The sequence below is a fragment of the Mytilus trossulus genome, chromosome 11 (assembly GCF_036588685.1).
Source record: "Mytilus trossulus isolate FHL-02 chromosome 11, PNRI_Mtr1.1.1.hap1, whole genome shotgun sequence".
In the NCBI taxonomy this organism is placed as follows: domain Eukaryota; kingdom Metazoa; phylum Mollusca; class Bivalvia; order Mytilida; family Mytilidae; genus Mytilus; species Mytilus trossulus.
In genome coordinates this window covers 63,512,887-63,528,922 of record NC_086383.1, presented here as the reverse complement: position 1 = coordinate 63,528,922, position 16,036 = coordinate 63,512,887, and the positions used below count along the sequence as shown (strand labels likewise).

At 32.4% G+C, this 16,036-nt stretch overlaps 1 protein-coding gene across 1 annotated transcript; it reads left to right on the top strand.

The window, feature by feature from the left end:
• Positions 1 to 1,318: 1,318 nt before the first annotated feature.
• Positions 1,319 to 15,496, top strand: LOC134691401 (uncharacterized). The gene is made up of 6 exons (XM_063551929.1): positions 1,319 to 1,472; positions 10,119 to 10,476; positions 12,087 to 12,152; positions 13,018 to 13,104; positions 13,994 to 14,128; positions 15,111 to 15,496. The coding sequence occupies exons 2-6, from the start codon at positions 10,120 to 10,122 to the stop codon at positions 15,372 to 15,374; spliced, it is 909 nt and encodes a 302-aa protein (XP_063407999.1). The 5' UTR covers positions 1,319 to 1,472; position 10,119; the 3' UTR covers positions 15,375 to 15,496.
• The last annotated feature ends 540 nt before the right edge of the window (positions 15,497 to 16,036 follow it).

Genomic DNA, 16,036 nt, shown 5'->3' with positions numbered 1-16,036 from the left:
TAATATGCGTAGCGGAACATACTGACTATATATCTTTTGTTCCTCTCTCAATAAGCTTTCGATTGTGGAATAATATATATCTGTAGTTAGGGGCTGAAGGGTCCTGCCAGTTTATTCCATTATTCAAAATATCAATTTCATTATTCAAAACTGGCTATTTCTCAATGTTAAGGCGTATTTTGATATTTAAGTCCTTCGTTACTCCTATAATATGCGTTGCGGAACATATTGACTATAAACCTTTTGTTCTTCTCTTAATAAGCTTTCGATCGATGTATAATATAGTTTGTTTATTTTGTTTATGTGTTACATTTTTTTTTTCGTTCATTTTTTACATAAATAAGGCCAGGTTACTTGTTTGAATTGTTTTACATTGTCTTATTGTGGCCTTTTATAGCTGACTATGCGGTATGGGCTTTGCTCATTGTTGGACGCCGTACGGTGACCAATAGTTGTTAATGTCTGTGTCATTTTGGTCTTTTGTGGATAGTTGTTTCATTGGCAATCATAGTACATCTTCTTTTTTTTTATTTTTCCTCATTTTTACGCATGTTGTGGCATTTAGGTCCTCCGTTAACCCCCTTATGGTCATTGCGAATCAAAATATAGCTTTAGTGTCAACAGTCAATTTTTGTATATATTTATTTCACTATTCACCGCTTTAATTTGAATAATGAAACATAAACTATTTCATAATTCATTATTCATTTTTTAATATTGAATAATGAATACTAAATTATTTCATTATTTATTATTGAATAATGAATAATGAACTATGAATAATGGATGTACTTCAGCGCGGTCATTATTTAACCGTCATATATACTTATAGTTAAAAATATTTTGATATCACCAAAATAGATCTAAAACGCCTTTGATTATTGATTTGAAAGACCCGCAAATCCTACAAACTTTCGGTCACACATTAAGAATTTTTTTAACAAAAAAATAAAAATGATTTAAGCATAGATGCACCAAAATTTAACATTTAAAAATAATTACCCATATGACTGAACAAAATAAAATATCTATTGAAATTCAAGTTATGTATTTATTGCCTTTTACATAAAAAAAATAGTTCATTTTTGTTATTAAAAGATTCGAATTACAATTACAATTACGAGGATTTTTTATAGACTCATTAATATTCCAATTCCAAACGGTTTTAACAAAATTATGTTAATATTGGTGCATGAAATAAATGCATGGTAAATATATTGACCATAGCTCTATACCGTCGCAAGATTACCTTGATTACGGATGACAGAAGATTGTTAACCAAACAGGATTTATTTAAAACCACAATGAATAAGCATAAATAAGGGAATACCCAGATAAAATCAAGTCCAGGTAGAACTGCGTCATATATCGATCGAGGAAGTATTTCACTGACAACAATATCTTACTTTGTTATTATTGACAGTGTAGTGTTATCATAAACTAAGGTTCATCTGATAACACAGACAGAAAAGGTTGGTCAAATATTATCACAAATTTTCATTGTTGAAAAGAGTTAACGGCTCGTTTATGGTACATAATCTATTTGCCTACGAGCCGCGAATTACGGGTAGTCAAAAAGGGGAGACAATTACACATTACATGTATATACTTCATATCTATTTCTTCATTGATTTTTCCCGACATTATTTCAAATGAGGAAGAAGGATGTTTGAAGCCAGATTTTCAAATATATTTATAATATGAGGAAGGCGCTACCTTAAATGCCAGCTTTATAATGTCCTAGATATTGATTGGTTGTTGGTGGTTTAACGTTCAGTGGCAAATATTTCATGCATGTTCAGAACGAATGTCCGAGGCTACAATAACGTTTTGTTTATATCTAAAATAAAATTATAAGTTCAGATGGAAAATGCTATTTTTCTTGAAAAAAATATTCTGATTCCCAAATTGATGAATAAAAAAGCATAGGACAAAAAAATATTTTGAATCCAGATCTTTGCCAAAAATGATTTTATCTTTCAGATATGCAAATTAAATTTAACTTTTATATATCTAAAAACATAAAAACTTCCCAAACCGCACATGTCAGTCTGTACACAGTATTTTTTAGGTGATAATAAGACTGTATTTGCCAATTTGTTATGATAAACCTTAATACTAGTGTTAAATTTTGACTAAATAATTTTAAATGATAGCGCTGAAGGGCTTCGGTAAAAAAAAAACTGACTCGAATAAAAACATTTGTATTTCTGATCATCTTCAGTTTGTGAGTTCTACATCAATATCTGACATGTACTATTTAATTCAGAGTCAGTTTTATGTCATTTCTTGCATATATTTTTTTTGTTACATGTACATAATGTAGCTTACTTTTCAAGTTCTTATATGATAGCAAAAAAAATTGAGAATGGAAATGGGAAATACAAGCATGTTAAAAAAAAAACATTTGGTTTCAGACAATAACTTGAGTTAAGTAAATGGAATTCCATGAAATTTTACCAGGAGGTTCATACACAAAACTCAAAAGGAAGATAAGAATTGATTTTGGGGTTATAGTACATTATTGGAGGTATTTTTATTTTTATATTTTGGGTTTTTCTTCCAAAAATTACCTTATTTACATCAATTATACTCATCTAGTACAGATTTGGCAGGAGATGCACTCAAAATATGGTGTTTTAAACATTTTATCTGTAGTCTGTGCATTTTTCCTATGATGTACATGTACTTCTTGATAATGTTGATGTGAGTATCATGATAAAGAAAATATATTTGGTAACCGTAAGTATATATTCACAATTGACATGCACCAGAGCGAGAAAAGGATCATCTTTCCCTTTAATTCCAAAAATTGAACATGATTTTTTTTCTCTCACAGAAACACATGAGTTATTTGGTAAATAAAACATTTGTCAATGTTTGAAACTTTCAGTAATAAAAATTTAGTTTAGCTTGTTTGAATGTTTCACTGATTGTGTGAAAATTTTAACAGCAATGTACAAAACACTTGAATAAATTTCATTATCTGCAGAATTATTGATAACTTTCCTCACAATAAATTCACAAGGACATAGAACTAACACATTGTCTATGCTATTCTGATCTCAGTTTTATACATACATATACTGGCATGGCTGTGCTGTTTCAACTGACTATATATCTTTTGTTCCTCTCTCAATAAGCTTTCGATTGTGGAATATACTGGCATGGCTGTGCTGTTTCAAGTTGTCTTCTTTTTCTGTTTCCTAAGAAGTATTTGTTTAACCTGTTCAGTCACTATAAAGTGTTACAATTCTTATTTAGACGCAACACATAAATAGTGACCAAAAAGGTTCTGCTTTCACACGAGAGGAGCTAGAAAAAAATTAAATGTACACATTTTCAATAGTTAGTAGGACTTACTATCATATGGAATTAAGGACATATGTACATGTAGTTCGAGACTTCTGCTGAATAAAAATATGTGGGTTTACCTGTGCCTGTTTTCAAATTAGTCCATATTGATCTAAAGGATCTAAAATTAAAATATGTTTGATTTCAACTGACATAAAAAAAAAATGGTGTTATTTATATGCTCAATATACATCTGCAGTCGTATCAGGCCGTGCATGGCAAAGCATTTTATTGCCTTTAGGTTTGCACTTTTTTTTTTTGGTCATGAAAATAAATTTGCTAACATGAGAATACCCTAATTTTACCTAAATTGTCAGTTTTGTTTAACAAACTTTTTTTTATGTACCAGACAAAAGTTTATTCTGTGCTTATTTTGTAGACTTCCCTTGTTTACAATAGAGTTATACCAATTTAATTTTGAGTCCATGTACAGTCATTGAAAAATAAGTTTGAAATAACATCCAAACAATCCATGATCCTGTAATGAGACAGGAACCAAAATTCCATACATCTTTACATGTATGGTTAATTTCAAATCCTTTAAACTGGGATATAAAAAGAGATTTTGTTTTATTTCATGCTGTAACTATTATTTTTGGAAGAAAAGGATGTTCATGGTAACACATTTAATTTGCTCATTTTATTGGAACCCAATTGAACCTTTCCATAGATTCATCTGTCCATTTAAACTTTTTGCAGTTCTTTTGTCCCATTGAACAAATACAACAGGTATTGTTCTCTGTATAGTTTATAGCCACTCAGACCTTTAAATTTCTTCTAAGAGAAATCTATCACTTATTAATTAAGGTACCAGAGTAAAAAGATGATAATAAGATAATTTCACATGGTGAAACAAAACTTGTAAGTTTTTTGCAGGTATTTATTGTTTAAAAGGTGCAATTTGGTTACTGAGTACAATTTTTGTACTGTGATGTTATATCATAAGTGTGTATTGCTAAATAGGTTGAAATGTGAACCTGATAGTGATATAGTCATAAAGTACTTGGTAGAGTGAAAATGTTTTGATCAGGGATAAACTGATGCATAAAATATGCAGGCGACTGCTGCAGCTTGAATTTTAAAGGATGTAGCCCACATTCTTCCAAGTAACATGCCCTATATACACATCATGGTTTATTCTCGTGGGTTATCATAATAACTCCATCTTCCCATAAAATCCAATTTTGGACAATATTGAAGCATACAATATATACAGTAGTCAGTTCTAAATGGACTACTCAGACTCAAGTCTCCTTTTATGATTAAACTTAGAGAGAGAAAACAAAACAGTTTCCATTTCCTGGGACTGTATAAGGTTTGACATAATCAATGAAAAGATGTCTTGAGAGTTTGCCATTTAGAAAGTACAGAATAAGAAGATTGTGAATTATTTGAATGTTTTAACTTTTGTTAAGTTTTGAATTAGTCTGTGGACTACCAAAGGATCCAGAGGGAGACCCTTTTCTTTAGGGAAAAAATGATGATTATATAGGGAATAACTGAAGCATGACTGGAGCGCACCGTCAGACCCCCCCCCCTTTTATGAAAAATGCTGGATTCGCCATTGACTACATGAATAACCGTGATCACATTCAACTGTATAATTATCACTGTTCCTTGGTGTGGGGAATAATGATATGTGGCAGATGAACATAAGGAGTCATGGTCAACCAGTGCACCGGAGTTTACCCCGCATGCCCGACATGGTCAATTTGTAAAAAGAAATGCGAAATATATTGCTTGCAGAGTTTTTTTTCTGTGTTCCCATGGCTGGACGGAACTTTTACGCTAAATATGTTTTCGTTAACTATGATTTTGTGACTTTTGAATGAAGTACCTGTGATTATTTAGGACAGTTAATTTGCTTTGACCTCACTGATAATGGAATGTTGAAGCAGACGAAACATGGCGTCGGATGTTGTTGTCATTACTTCGGTAATTTCCGTGGTACAATAAAATTTAAATAAGCTACACAAGTAGCCAACATTTCTGAATTCTTGTTTTTGCAAACAAATAAAAATTCATGTCGTATTTAACATCGAATTTGTTCCGTTCTGCCTGTTTTTACAAGATCGCGATTAAACGAGAATTTTGGCAGCCATTAATAAAAAATAATCGTACGAGATTTAACGAGAGTGACGAAACTTTTCAGATGGGTCGTCTAGCAAGAGTTATCGTTCTTTGTCCCAAAACGATGCTTCTACCATAAGTGCCAGCTAAAGCTGGCATATTAACTCTTTTCATTTGAGAGTATGGAATATAAGATACACAGCAAAAATGTTGTGGAAAATATGGCCGATTAATTTGTAAAGGAGTAGGTCCAGTAAGACCCCTCTTTTGCCCCAAAATATAACAGTTTTACAAAATTGTTAAAATGTAAGCTTTCAGTTTTGTATTGCAAAGAATAATGATTCTGCTTCACAAATATGGGCTGCTTTTGACAATACAAAGCACATATATAGGGTACTTGCATCATTAATACATGCTAAATTACTAAAATCTTCACAATTTTATCATTTTAGTTTAATTTTAGACGGTGTCCGTCTTAAATGAAAGTGATTGCCTTCGTGTTCTTTCTTAATATTGAAATTAAAGTGGTATTTGATGATAGTACATAACATTTATAAAGTTTGAGGATGAACACGGATGTGGCCAATTTCATTTTTGACAAAAACATCCGAAAAGTGACATTTTGTTGGCATATAATTTGATAGATTTTTCAAGAGACATATATACACAAATCGGAACATTTTTAATGACTAAATTATTTTTTTTTCTTCACATTCATTTATAAACTAAGTGATTCAACTGAAATATAGACATTTAAGTGTTGAAGATGGAAATCTTGCGTCAGATTACCCTGGAATTTGAGGCCAAAAAAGGTCCTTACCGGACCTTCTCCTTTCAAAATTATTACTTTTAATGTTTTTTAATGTTATTTTCCCTTATTGACATTCATTTAGCATGTGTTTTTTCCCTTACTAGTATACATCTTAACGTATGCTTTCTTAAATACTATTCATTTTGTATGATGTTTTTCCTTGATACTAGTACTACCCTTACCGAAAAATAAGCCCTTCGGCAAACATTTGCCGCAAGTTTGCAGCTTACATTGCCGTAAGCTTGCCGCAACCATTTTACCATGCAAATAAAGTTTGCAGCAAGCTTGCGGCAAACAGAATAATGCAAATTAGATTTGCCGCAAGCTTGCGGCAATTGTTTGCTGCAAGCTTGCGGCAATTGTTTGTTGCAAACTTACGGCAAACTTGCAGAAACTACACATACCAATTTCATGTGAGTAAACACATTCAATTTATCTCTTTCAAATTACACAGCAACATTTTTAAAAAGTTGTGTAATTCCTGCAATCTTCTGGCAAACATATAGAATGGTCAAAGTTTTCTGCAATCTTGCGGCAAACATATTGAATGGTCAAAGTTTTCTGCAATCTTGCGGCAAACATTCTTCATTATTTCAAACTTTCTGGCAATCTTACGGCAAACATTAATGTTTCTGCAAACTTGCAGCAAGCTTGCAGCAATGTTTGCCGGATGTTTGCTGCTAGCGGCAAACATCTGCAAACACTGATTTCTGTGTTCCTTCAAACTTTTTGTTTGCCACAAGCTTGCAGCAAGTCTGCTGCAAGTTTGCGGCAAACAATTCAGTTTCATAAGGGTATTTAATCTGTATGTTTTCTTTATTTATATTACAACGTTTTGAATGTGTTTTTCCTTTGATTGATACTAGCTATTTCACACTTATTAGTATTTACCAAAAAGTATTAAAATGAAGAAATATACAAAAATTAATAGTATCAAAAATGAAATAACATATATAAATTTAATAGAAGCAAAGGAAAGGAGCATATACAATGATCATTGAATAGTATTAAACAAATGATAACATACAGTGATAGTTAGTAATATGAGGAAAATAGCAATTAAAAATAAAAAGCATTAAAGAGGAATCGTAATAAGAAGAAAAAAACATGAGTACACTCATGAAAAGTAATGAAGGAAAAAAAGAAAACAGTTATATGCATAGAAATGAGTGGGAAATAACCGACAAAAAGAAATAGTAAAACGAGAAAACAAACAACAAAAAGACTAAAAAAACAATACAATAGTACACAAAACACAACATAGAAACTAAAGACTGAATAACACGAACCCCACCAAAAGTTGGTGGTGATTTCAGATGATCCAGAAGAGTAAGTTAATACATGCTCCACGAGTGACACTCGTTAGTTTGCTCATGCAAGACCAAACCCGGTGATAAGTCTGACTTGGTAGGTCACAGGTTAGGAAAAGAGAACGGGATTATGGTATTATTAAAATCCATTTTCTTCCGTTATATCTTATGAAAGTGATCAAGGCAGAAAGTTTGTTTACGGGTTGAGCAGTTAATTGGGACATTTTTTCTCTTTTCTACTTAAATTCTTCTGACGATCTTCTTTCTCATGCAAGACCAAACCCGGTGATATGTCTGACTTGGTAGGTCACTTGCTAGGAAAATAAAATAGGATTCTGGTTATATATTTCATAATGTTCAAACAACTCTTGATGGCATCCGTAAAATTTCGAATGAATGATTTAGATTTCACTTATAAGGATTCTTGGTTCAATAGCTTCCCTGTAAGAAGCAACCCTTTACCAAGTAGATCATTATCATAGGAAATGTAGACTCTTGATAATCGTATCAACTGGGAGATAAATACACAATATGCAGGCACTGCTGGAATGTTTAATGTTGAAACACAAAAATTGGAAGTTCACAATTGGGAAGCTGAAATCATCTGAAAATCATAATTGGCCTTAATGGTAACTTTCATTGTTGAATTTTCAATATCAATCATTTATAGCTATTTCAACATACGTTTTATTTCATAGAAGAGCATACTGGATCCCGGAACAAAAGAATGACTAAAATAGGTATTTCAGATCTGATAAACAGGAATATATACCCATTTGTTTAATTTATTTTAAATTTCATGCAAAAACGATTAGTCAAAAAGTGTTAATGTTTGTGTCATTTTGGTCTTTTGTGGATAGCTGTCTCATTGGCAATCATATCACATCTTCTTTTTTATATTGATACAAGAATAACCAAAAAGTTCTTCACATTTTGAAAGTAACATCTATGCGTATGACTTATTTTGTTTTGTATATGAACTACTTGGTATGTTATTTCTTCCCAAGCTCAATTGGTTTGATTTATCATGTTCCGAGGGCTGACTGACCTAAGAAATAAGGCGGACGCTTCAGTCATACTTAAGTAATTGCCTACATAATCAATCAAATTTTCACACGAATGGACGAATGGCTCTCCCTAGATCTGCCTATGTTATACCATAATTTCTATAATGGTTTATACATGTGATAGTTTAACAACCTTCTTTTTTCCCAAATTATCAGGCCCCAAAATCAGATAAAATTGATTTACATAATTTGTAACAACTACAATGGCAGTCACATGTAAATAAATATTTAGTTAATTAGCATTGGTCAGAATCAAAGCCAAAAAACATATATATATATTGTTGGGTTGATGTTTAGACGAGTTGTATATACATTATGTACACAGCCATGTATCACCATCATTGATGGCGATCCGATGGATACATCTGTTGTAGGGTTGTCACTGACTCAGACGTACTTATGAATATAATTATTTTCTGTGACTGTATCTTACATTAATTTGTAGGATCCTTTACTATAGATAATTTATCTGATCTGTAACAATAACATCTTCATGCCTTATATATCATGTACTGTAGTACGCCGCTTGATTAAAAAATGACGTGGAAAGGTAACACATGGCCAGCGAAAGCTCTTTTTTTGAGAGCCCAATTGGTCGTGTGGTCTAGCGGGACGGCTGCAGTGCAGGCGATTTGGTGTCACGATATCACAGTAGCATGGGTTCGAATCCCGGCAAGGGAAGAACCAAAAATTTGCGAAAGCAAATTTACAGATCTAACATTGTTGGGTTGATGTTTAGACGAGTTGTATATATATATGTATATTGTGAATAGTGAATACTATAATACAATTACATTATATGCATTTATTCTCAAATCAATAACTTGACTAAAATGTCAATAGTCATACCTGATCTCCTTAATTGAAAACAGTCACAAATATAACAGCCCAATTTTTCCTTAAGGGTAACACTTTTTCTTCGGTCAAGAGCCATCAAAATTTAGAAGATTTATTTAAAATTTTAAAATTATAACAATTTTTAGAAATGTATTGAAAAAAATCTTCCCTTTGAATATCATAAAGGGGGCATTCAAACAAAAATGAAACGCATCTTCACTATAATACATGTACAGATTAAAGCAATATCTAGAGTCCTAGTCACACCAATAAGCAACCAATCAGAAAAATCAAACTGTTTTTTCGTTATGATTTTTTGGATGGCGAGTATATAGACTTAAATTATTAGGTTCGCACCATGACGCAAAGCATTACACTCACAACGGAGCAGAATCCTCGTAAACCATTCCGATATTGTCTACCGAAGAAAAAAAATTACAGACGTCATTTGCCGATCACAAGATGTATCCTTATTTAGACGTCACCATGTCAAAACGGTTAGTTTCAACATGTTCATTTGTTTATCTGACACCTGTAATGAGCTTGTAGTGTAGGGTAGGCATGGGTCTGCTGCGCCAGAATCCTCGACATGTTTACGTCAACAAATAGTATTGCACTGTATACCGACGGGGATCATTCAGTTTCGTTGATTTTTTTTTTGAATTTCAGAATGTCAACAACGACTGCAAATATTCCGATGTCCGCCCAATATATGCCACAAATGGTGGGAATCCAACAGGCTCCACCTGTTGGACGACAACACCAAGCATTTCCAGTGAGAACATTTAAGGTGTTTGGTGGTGTACAGATTGGTCTTGGTCTTCTTCTTGGTCTACTTAGTTTGATTGGAGTGATTTTGGATATTATTTCATGGAACAAATACGACGACTGTATCAACAACTATATGTATACTCATTACGACCCTTACAACAGTGGCAGTTATTATAGTTATTGGTTTTGTCGTCGGTATAATGATGTGCACGCACTATTTGCATTTGACATAACTTGCCTTATATGTTCTGGATGGGTAAGTGAATGATTTTAAACTGACCTATTTTTTCTAAAGAAAAAAACTGTTGTAGAAATATGCATATGAAAAACATTATTCGCACTGAGCGTTAGTCATCTCTTTTATTGATACATCTTGCAAACAACTGGGTCACACGATAAAAAAGATTATAATTTTGTTCATCAATGTATTTCAAATTAATTTTCGTATTTACTGTATGTTTAGTAACATTATAAACGTTTTGGCAACAATATTTTTGTTTTGTTTTCTAGCAATGCGCAGTTTATTATCACTATCTGGTCCTCAGCAAATTACCTCGACTGTCATACAACTGAGAGGTTAAGCTAGATTTAAAACCAAATTTGAATAACCATTTTCTACCTAAAAAAATGCCTGTACCTAGTCAGGAGTATGACAGTTCGTTTGATACATGTATTTGAACTTTTGATTTTGCCATTTGCTGAGGGACTTTCCGTTTAGACTTTTCCCTGGAGTTCGGTATTTTTGTTATTTCACTTTTTATAATACGCAATTTTATATTATATTACTTGTAGTAAGCGCCAAAACAAAGCTTAAAAGGAGCCTCACATAAAAAGTACAGTTAACTCTCGTTGTCTCGAACTCAGTTGACTCGAAATTTCGGATGAGTCGAAGTTTTCACGTGGTCCGAACTTTGTCCCATATAAATGTATGTAATTCGACTCCTGATGAGTCGAAATTGGATGTGTCGAAATTTCGGTTGAGTCGAACTAAATTTACGATCCCAAGGTTAACAAAAGCATTCAAAATTCATTATTTATCTCGAACTAATACACATATGTCAAAACATGACCTCCGGCATTTAAATGGATTGAAGAGTTAATCTTGACAATACACGTGTAATTAAATTTCCAGTCACTGACCACTGTATTGATTTATGACATGCTGTTTCCACGAGTGTTTACCTAAGATTATCTTTTATAGAATTTTTATAAATTATTAGTGATACATTGTTTATGTTCATGAAAAAGTATTTAAAATGTTTACAAAACAATTAATTAATAAAATGAGCTTGGGTGTGTATAAAGTAAGGATTATGACTTCCGTTGATGATCACCTAAAAATTACTCAATCGGCGTCTTTAATCTTGTATTTTCTTTTATTAAAAGAAAGAGTGAGATAAAACAAAATGAAGAGGAATTTAAATTTTTTAAAGTCTTTTGTATCCGAGAATAAACAATTTTGTCAACTTTAAACGACCTGAATAACGAAACTATCGATTGGAAATTACTCTCTCAGATAAAAGCCATAGGAAACAATTGTAACTGAAACAATTGAATAAGTAAAACAATGTTATTATAATAACGAAAGACCATGACATACAAATATATCGATCCCCTTCCCATATTCACCCTGATTTATTTTAGCTTTACCATGCTAAGCAAGAGTTGTGTCCCTTGTTCAGTCAAACTTCCGGTTTTCGTTTGAGTCGAACTATGTGTATCTCGAAATATTTCTCCGGTCCGGCTGACTTCGAGATAACGAGAGTCGACTGTAATTGAAAACATCAATGAGGTATGTTTTAGTTTCGTTAGAAACGAAATGGTGAAAATATGAATTAATTCTACTATTAGTTTTTGTATTTGTAGTATGTTGTTACTGGATTTCTGCCCATGTGTATGTCACGGAAGAGGGAGGCAAGCTGGATATGTCTGGTAGGCTTATATTTAGAAAGAAAAAATATTCCTTACTTTTAAAAAGAAAAAACCCTAACAAACAAATAGATTTTACATTTATAATCATTTTCATAACAGCGTGGACCACCACATTACTTTTGTTGGTAATACAACTGAATTATTTACCTTAAACTTGTTTGTCATTGGATATCGTTAATAGTGACTTTACGCTCAAGCAGTATTTCAAAAGCCATGCAATTGGATTAAGTGGCGGATCCAGAACTTTTTGTAATGGGGGGGGGCTCCAGTCACACTTCAGTGATTCCCTATATTATCAACGAAATTTTTCCCATGAAGAGGGGGGTGGGCAGGGCCCCCTGGATCCGCCTATGGGGTTATAAATAGAATAAAAGAGTAGAATAAACGAGAAGAAAAATAGAAGTGTTATAATTTTTGATAAATATTTAAATCAACACACAAGGTTTTGTCCTCTGCTAGTTATTCGTAGTATTCAATTAAGCCGTTTAGAACTTTTGGGTACTCACATTATACATATTTATAAAACTAACGACATGACAAGTGGACGTCAAAGAAGAACGTTCACCTAATCTGACCCAGTCAATTATTATTGATTATCAGAGCGCGTCAAGAAATAATCATGTCAGCGCTTGGTATGAAAATGATTCTTGTTGAAATCTACGAGAATCTAATTAAAAGCACCAATTGACTCTGCTGTACATATTATACTCTACAGCGATGTTAGAAATCCTAATATTGTTTTTATCTGGTCAGATATAGATCAAGTTTGTCAGTTACACGAAATAAATAAATAATGTAATGCAATGTTAATTAAATGTACATTTGACAAAGTGTGATTATGTTATTTCATCTTTTTTCTATTCAGAAAACCGGATTTATGGTGTGTAGCATAATTGGAGCGTCAATTTTCGTTCCGACTATGTTCAGTCTTGGTGTGGTTGGTTCAGTTATAGTAAGTAATATTGTTGATTATGAATAGTAAATAAAATTGAGAATGGAAATGGAGAATGTGTCAAAGAGACAACAACACGACCAAATAAAAAACACAACAGCAGAAGGTCACCAACAGGTCTTCAATGTAGCGAGAAATTCCCGCACCCAGAGGCGTCCTTCAGCTGGCCCCTAAACAAATATATACTCCTCATCTTCCTATATCTATATACTAGTTCAGTGATAATGAACGCCATACTAATTTCCACAATTGTACACAAGAAACTAAAATTAAAATAATACAAGACTATAACAAAGGATAAATAAGCCTGTCCCATGTACAGAGCTTGTCATTTAGTGTTGTCGTGGGTTTATGTTTTTCATATTTCTTTTCATAAATTGTTATGTTATAAATAAGGTAGTTATTAGTGTTCAAAATCTTAATAACGTTGCCTTTTATAGCAACTAAGACGGTTAATGATTTCTTTTGAATGAAGACATATGGTTGCATATAAATGCCTACATCCACTTTATTTAATTTCGGTTGATCGGTTTTTCTTTGGCAACCATACCGTATTTGATTTTTATAGCATTATATCTTATGCCTTGCTGTTCTAACAAGCAAAGTCCACCTAATAGGATTTCTCTTCCGCAAGTTCTGTTAATTTGTTTACCAAATTATGTGTTCTATATAACAGGATAAATATAAAAATAATTTGGTTTGTTTACTTTATAAACATTTATTTAATTGATCTTTCAGTTAAAAGGAACACTTTTTGTTTTAACTTTATGTAAGATTCATTGTGGTTAACGTATGTCGAAGAATTATGAATATAACTCGTCTTCTTTTTCTAATTTTTACATTGTTTATTTCCCCTATATCAACACTTTTCACTTTGTGTTTATTTTAGAGAGGAAATCATGATTCGAAAACTGTGATTTTGTCAGCATTCATGGCTGTGCTGTCCTTTGCAGAAGTAGTAGTGGCCATCATTGCTGCTGCATTCTGTTGTTGCTGCTCCGCTTGGGGAAAATCAAACCAGCAGGTAAGTAAATGATGTTCCAAAACAGGAACTCTCTCAATTAAATTCAAATTGAACCTAAAAATGTAACACAGGAGCGGTAACAAGATTTGATATTTAGAAGTTGCAAAAACAACCGACGTTGTGGATTCAAGTTTATACAATTTTTCTGTACATAGATAAAAAAAACGTAAGTGTGAGTGATCTGCTTGAAGTATCAATAAATTTATTGGGAGCTGTCCGAACGATCCATACACTACTATAACACAATGTTGACCACTGTACCCCTATTTGTTGACATTTATTTATTATGTCTGATTGTTTTGTTTACACACATATATATATATATATACACCAATATAATTGCATTGTCATACAAGTGAAAGGGCTAGCTAGCTTTAAATGATTAATGTGTCAGTTTTAATTCCTCTTTGTGGATCACCCATATTTATTCATAATCTGGACATAATCTCTAAATGCAAAGAAAAATTTGAACCCGGAATAACTTACTTACTTTTGGCAAACAGAAGGTTTTAATTGCCGGTACCGAATCCAAACTTAACAGACACTTTGTCAATACGGTATATATCGCCATAGTGCATTGGAATATACATCGATGTTTAGTATTTAATGTCATATTTTTGTGTCAATTGTAATTCGTGTATGTCGGTTGTTGGTTCACCCATGTTCAATATAACGCTTGACGTTAACTCTAAATAAATAGCAAAATGGGAACTTTCTTACATTTGGCAGACAAGTCCCAACTGTGTTTTAACAGAAATATGGTCAATATACATGGCCAATATGCATTGGAATATGCATCGTGTTTTAGTATGTTTTCCTATCTTTACTTACCTCAGGGACGGATGATTATTTCTTATATATGGTATCGTAATGACTTTCATGAAAATTGTTTCTGAGCATTTAAAAAAGTGTATCACTTTTTCTTCAGAAAAAAAAGCATGAATTGTATCTATCAATACTTGTATTTTTCATATCTCAAAAGGGAGTTGTAATCATGCAAGGCACACAACCAGGAATGTTTCTTAACCTACAACAGACTCAGATTCCTATAGCAAACGGTCACCAGGTCATGATGTGTACTGGACAACAAGCTAACCCAATAGTTCAATATCCTACAGCGCAACAGTATCAAGTAATGACAACAACTCAACCTACAGAACAGCAGGCTCAAGCTGTTGGTGGTACACAACCAGAACCGAATGGTGGACAGGTTTTTGATACCCATCCACCAGCCTACAAAGAATAAAGGAAATATAATCATCCCTTACTTGCCATTGTGTTTGTTTGTTGTGAATATCAAAGACTATAAATCTTAATAGTTTTACTAACGCTGGTGAAATTGCAGATTCACGATTATGTATATATAAAGTGTGATCTTCATTTTGTTTTTATTTTAGTATCATTGAAGACAATCATTATCACTATCCAAATAGAAAAAAGAATCTCTACATTGTTTGTTAATGTCATTTACATGTTTATATATAACTTTAGTGTCTAAAATAAAGTTTGCACGATTGAAATTTGTATTTGCACAATGCGAAACCAATTTAAATAATATCATAAAATGAAATGCATTTATAAGTAGGATGAGTTTGCATAACAAACACAAAGCTGTATAATCAAATTAAACATATATAAATGTCAAAAGATAAAATTTAGTTTTGAGTTAACCCAGGGTATAAAGTCGTAATATAGTGTTTTACAGTAAAATGTTAAATAAAAAAAAAACTGAACCCCAAGGAAAATTCAAAACCGAAAGACCCTAATCATATTGAAAAATCAAAGTCTCGAACACATCAAACGAATGGATAACAAATGTGATATTCCTGACTTCGTACAGACATTTCCTTCTGTAGAAAATGGTGGATTGGACATGGTTTTAAAGCTAGCTAACACTCTCACTTAAAT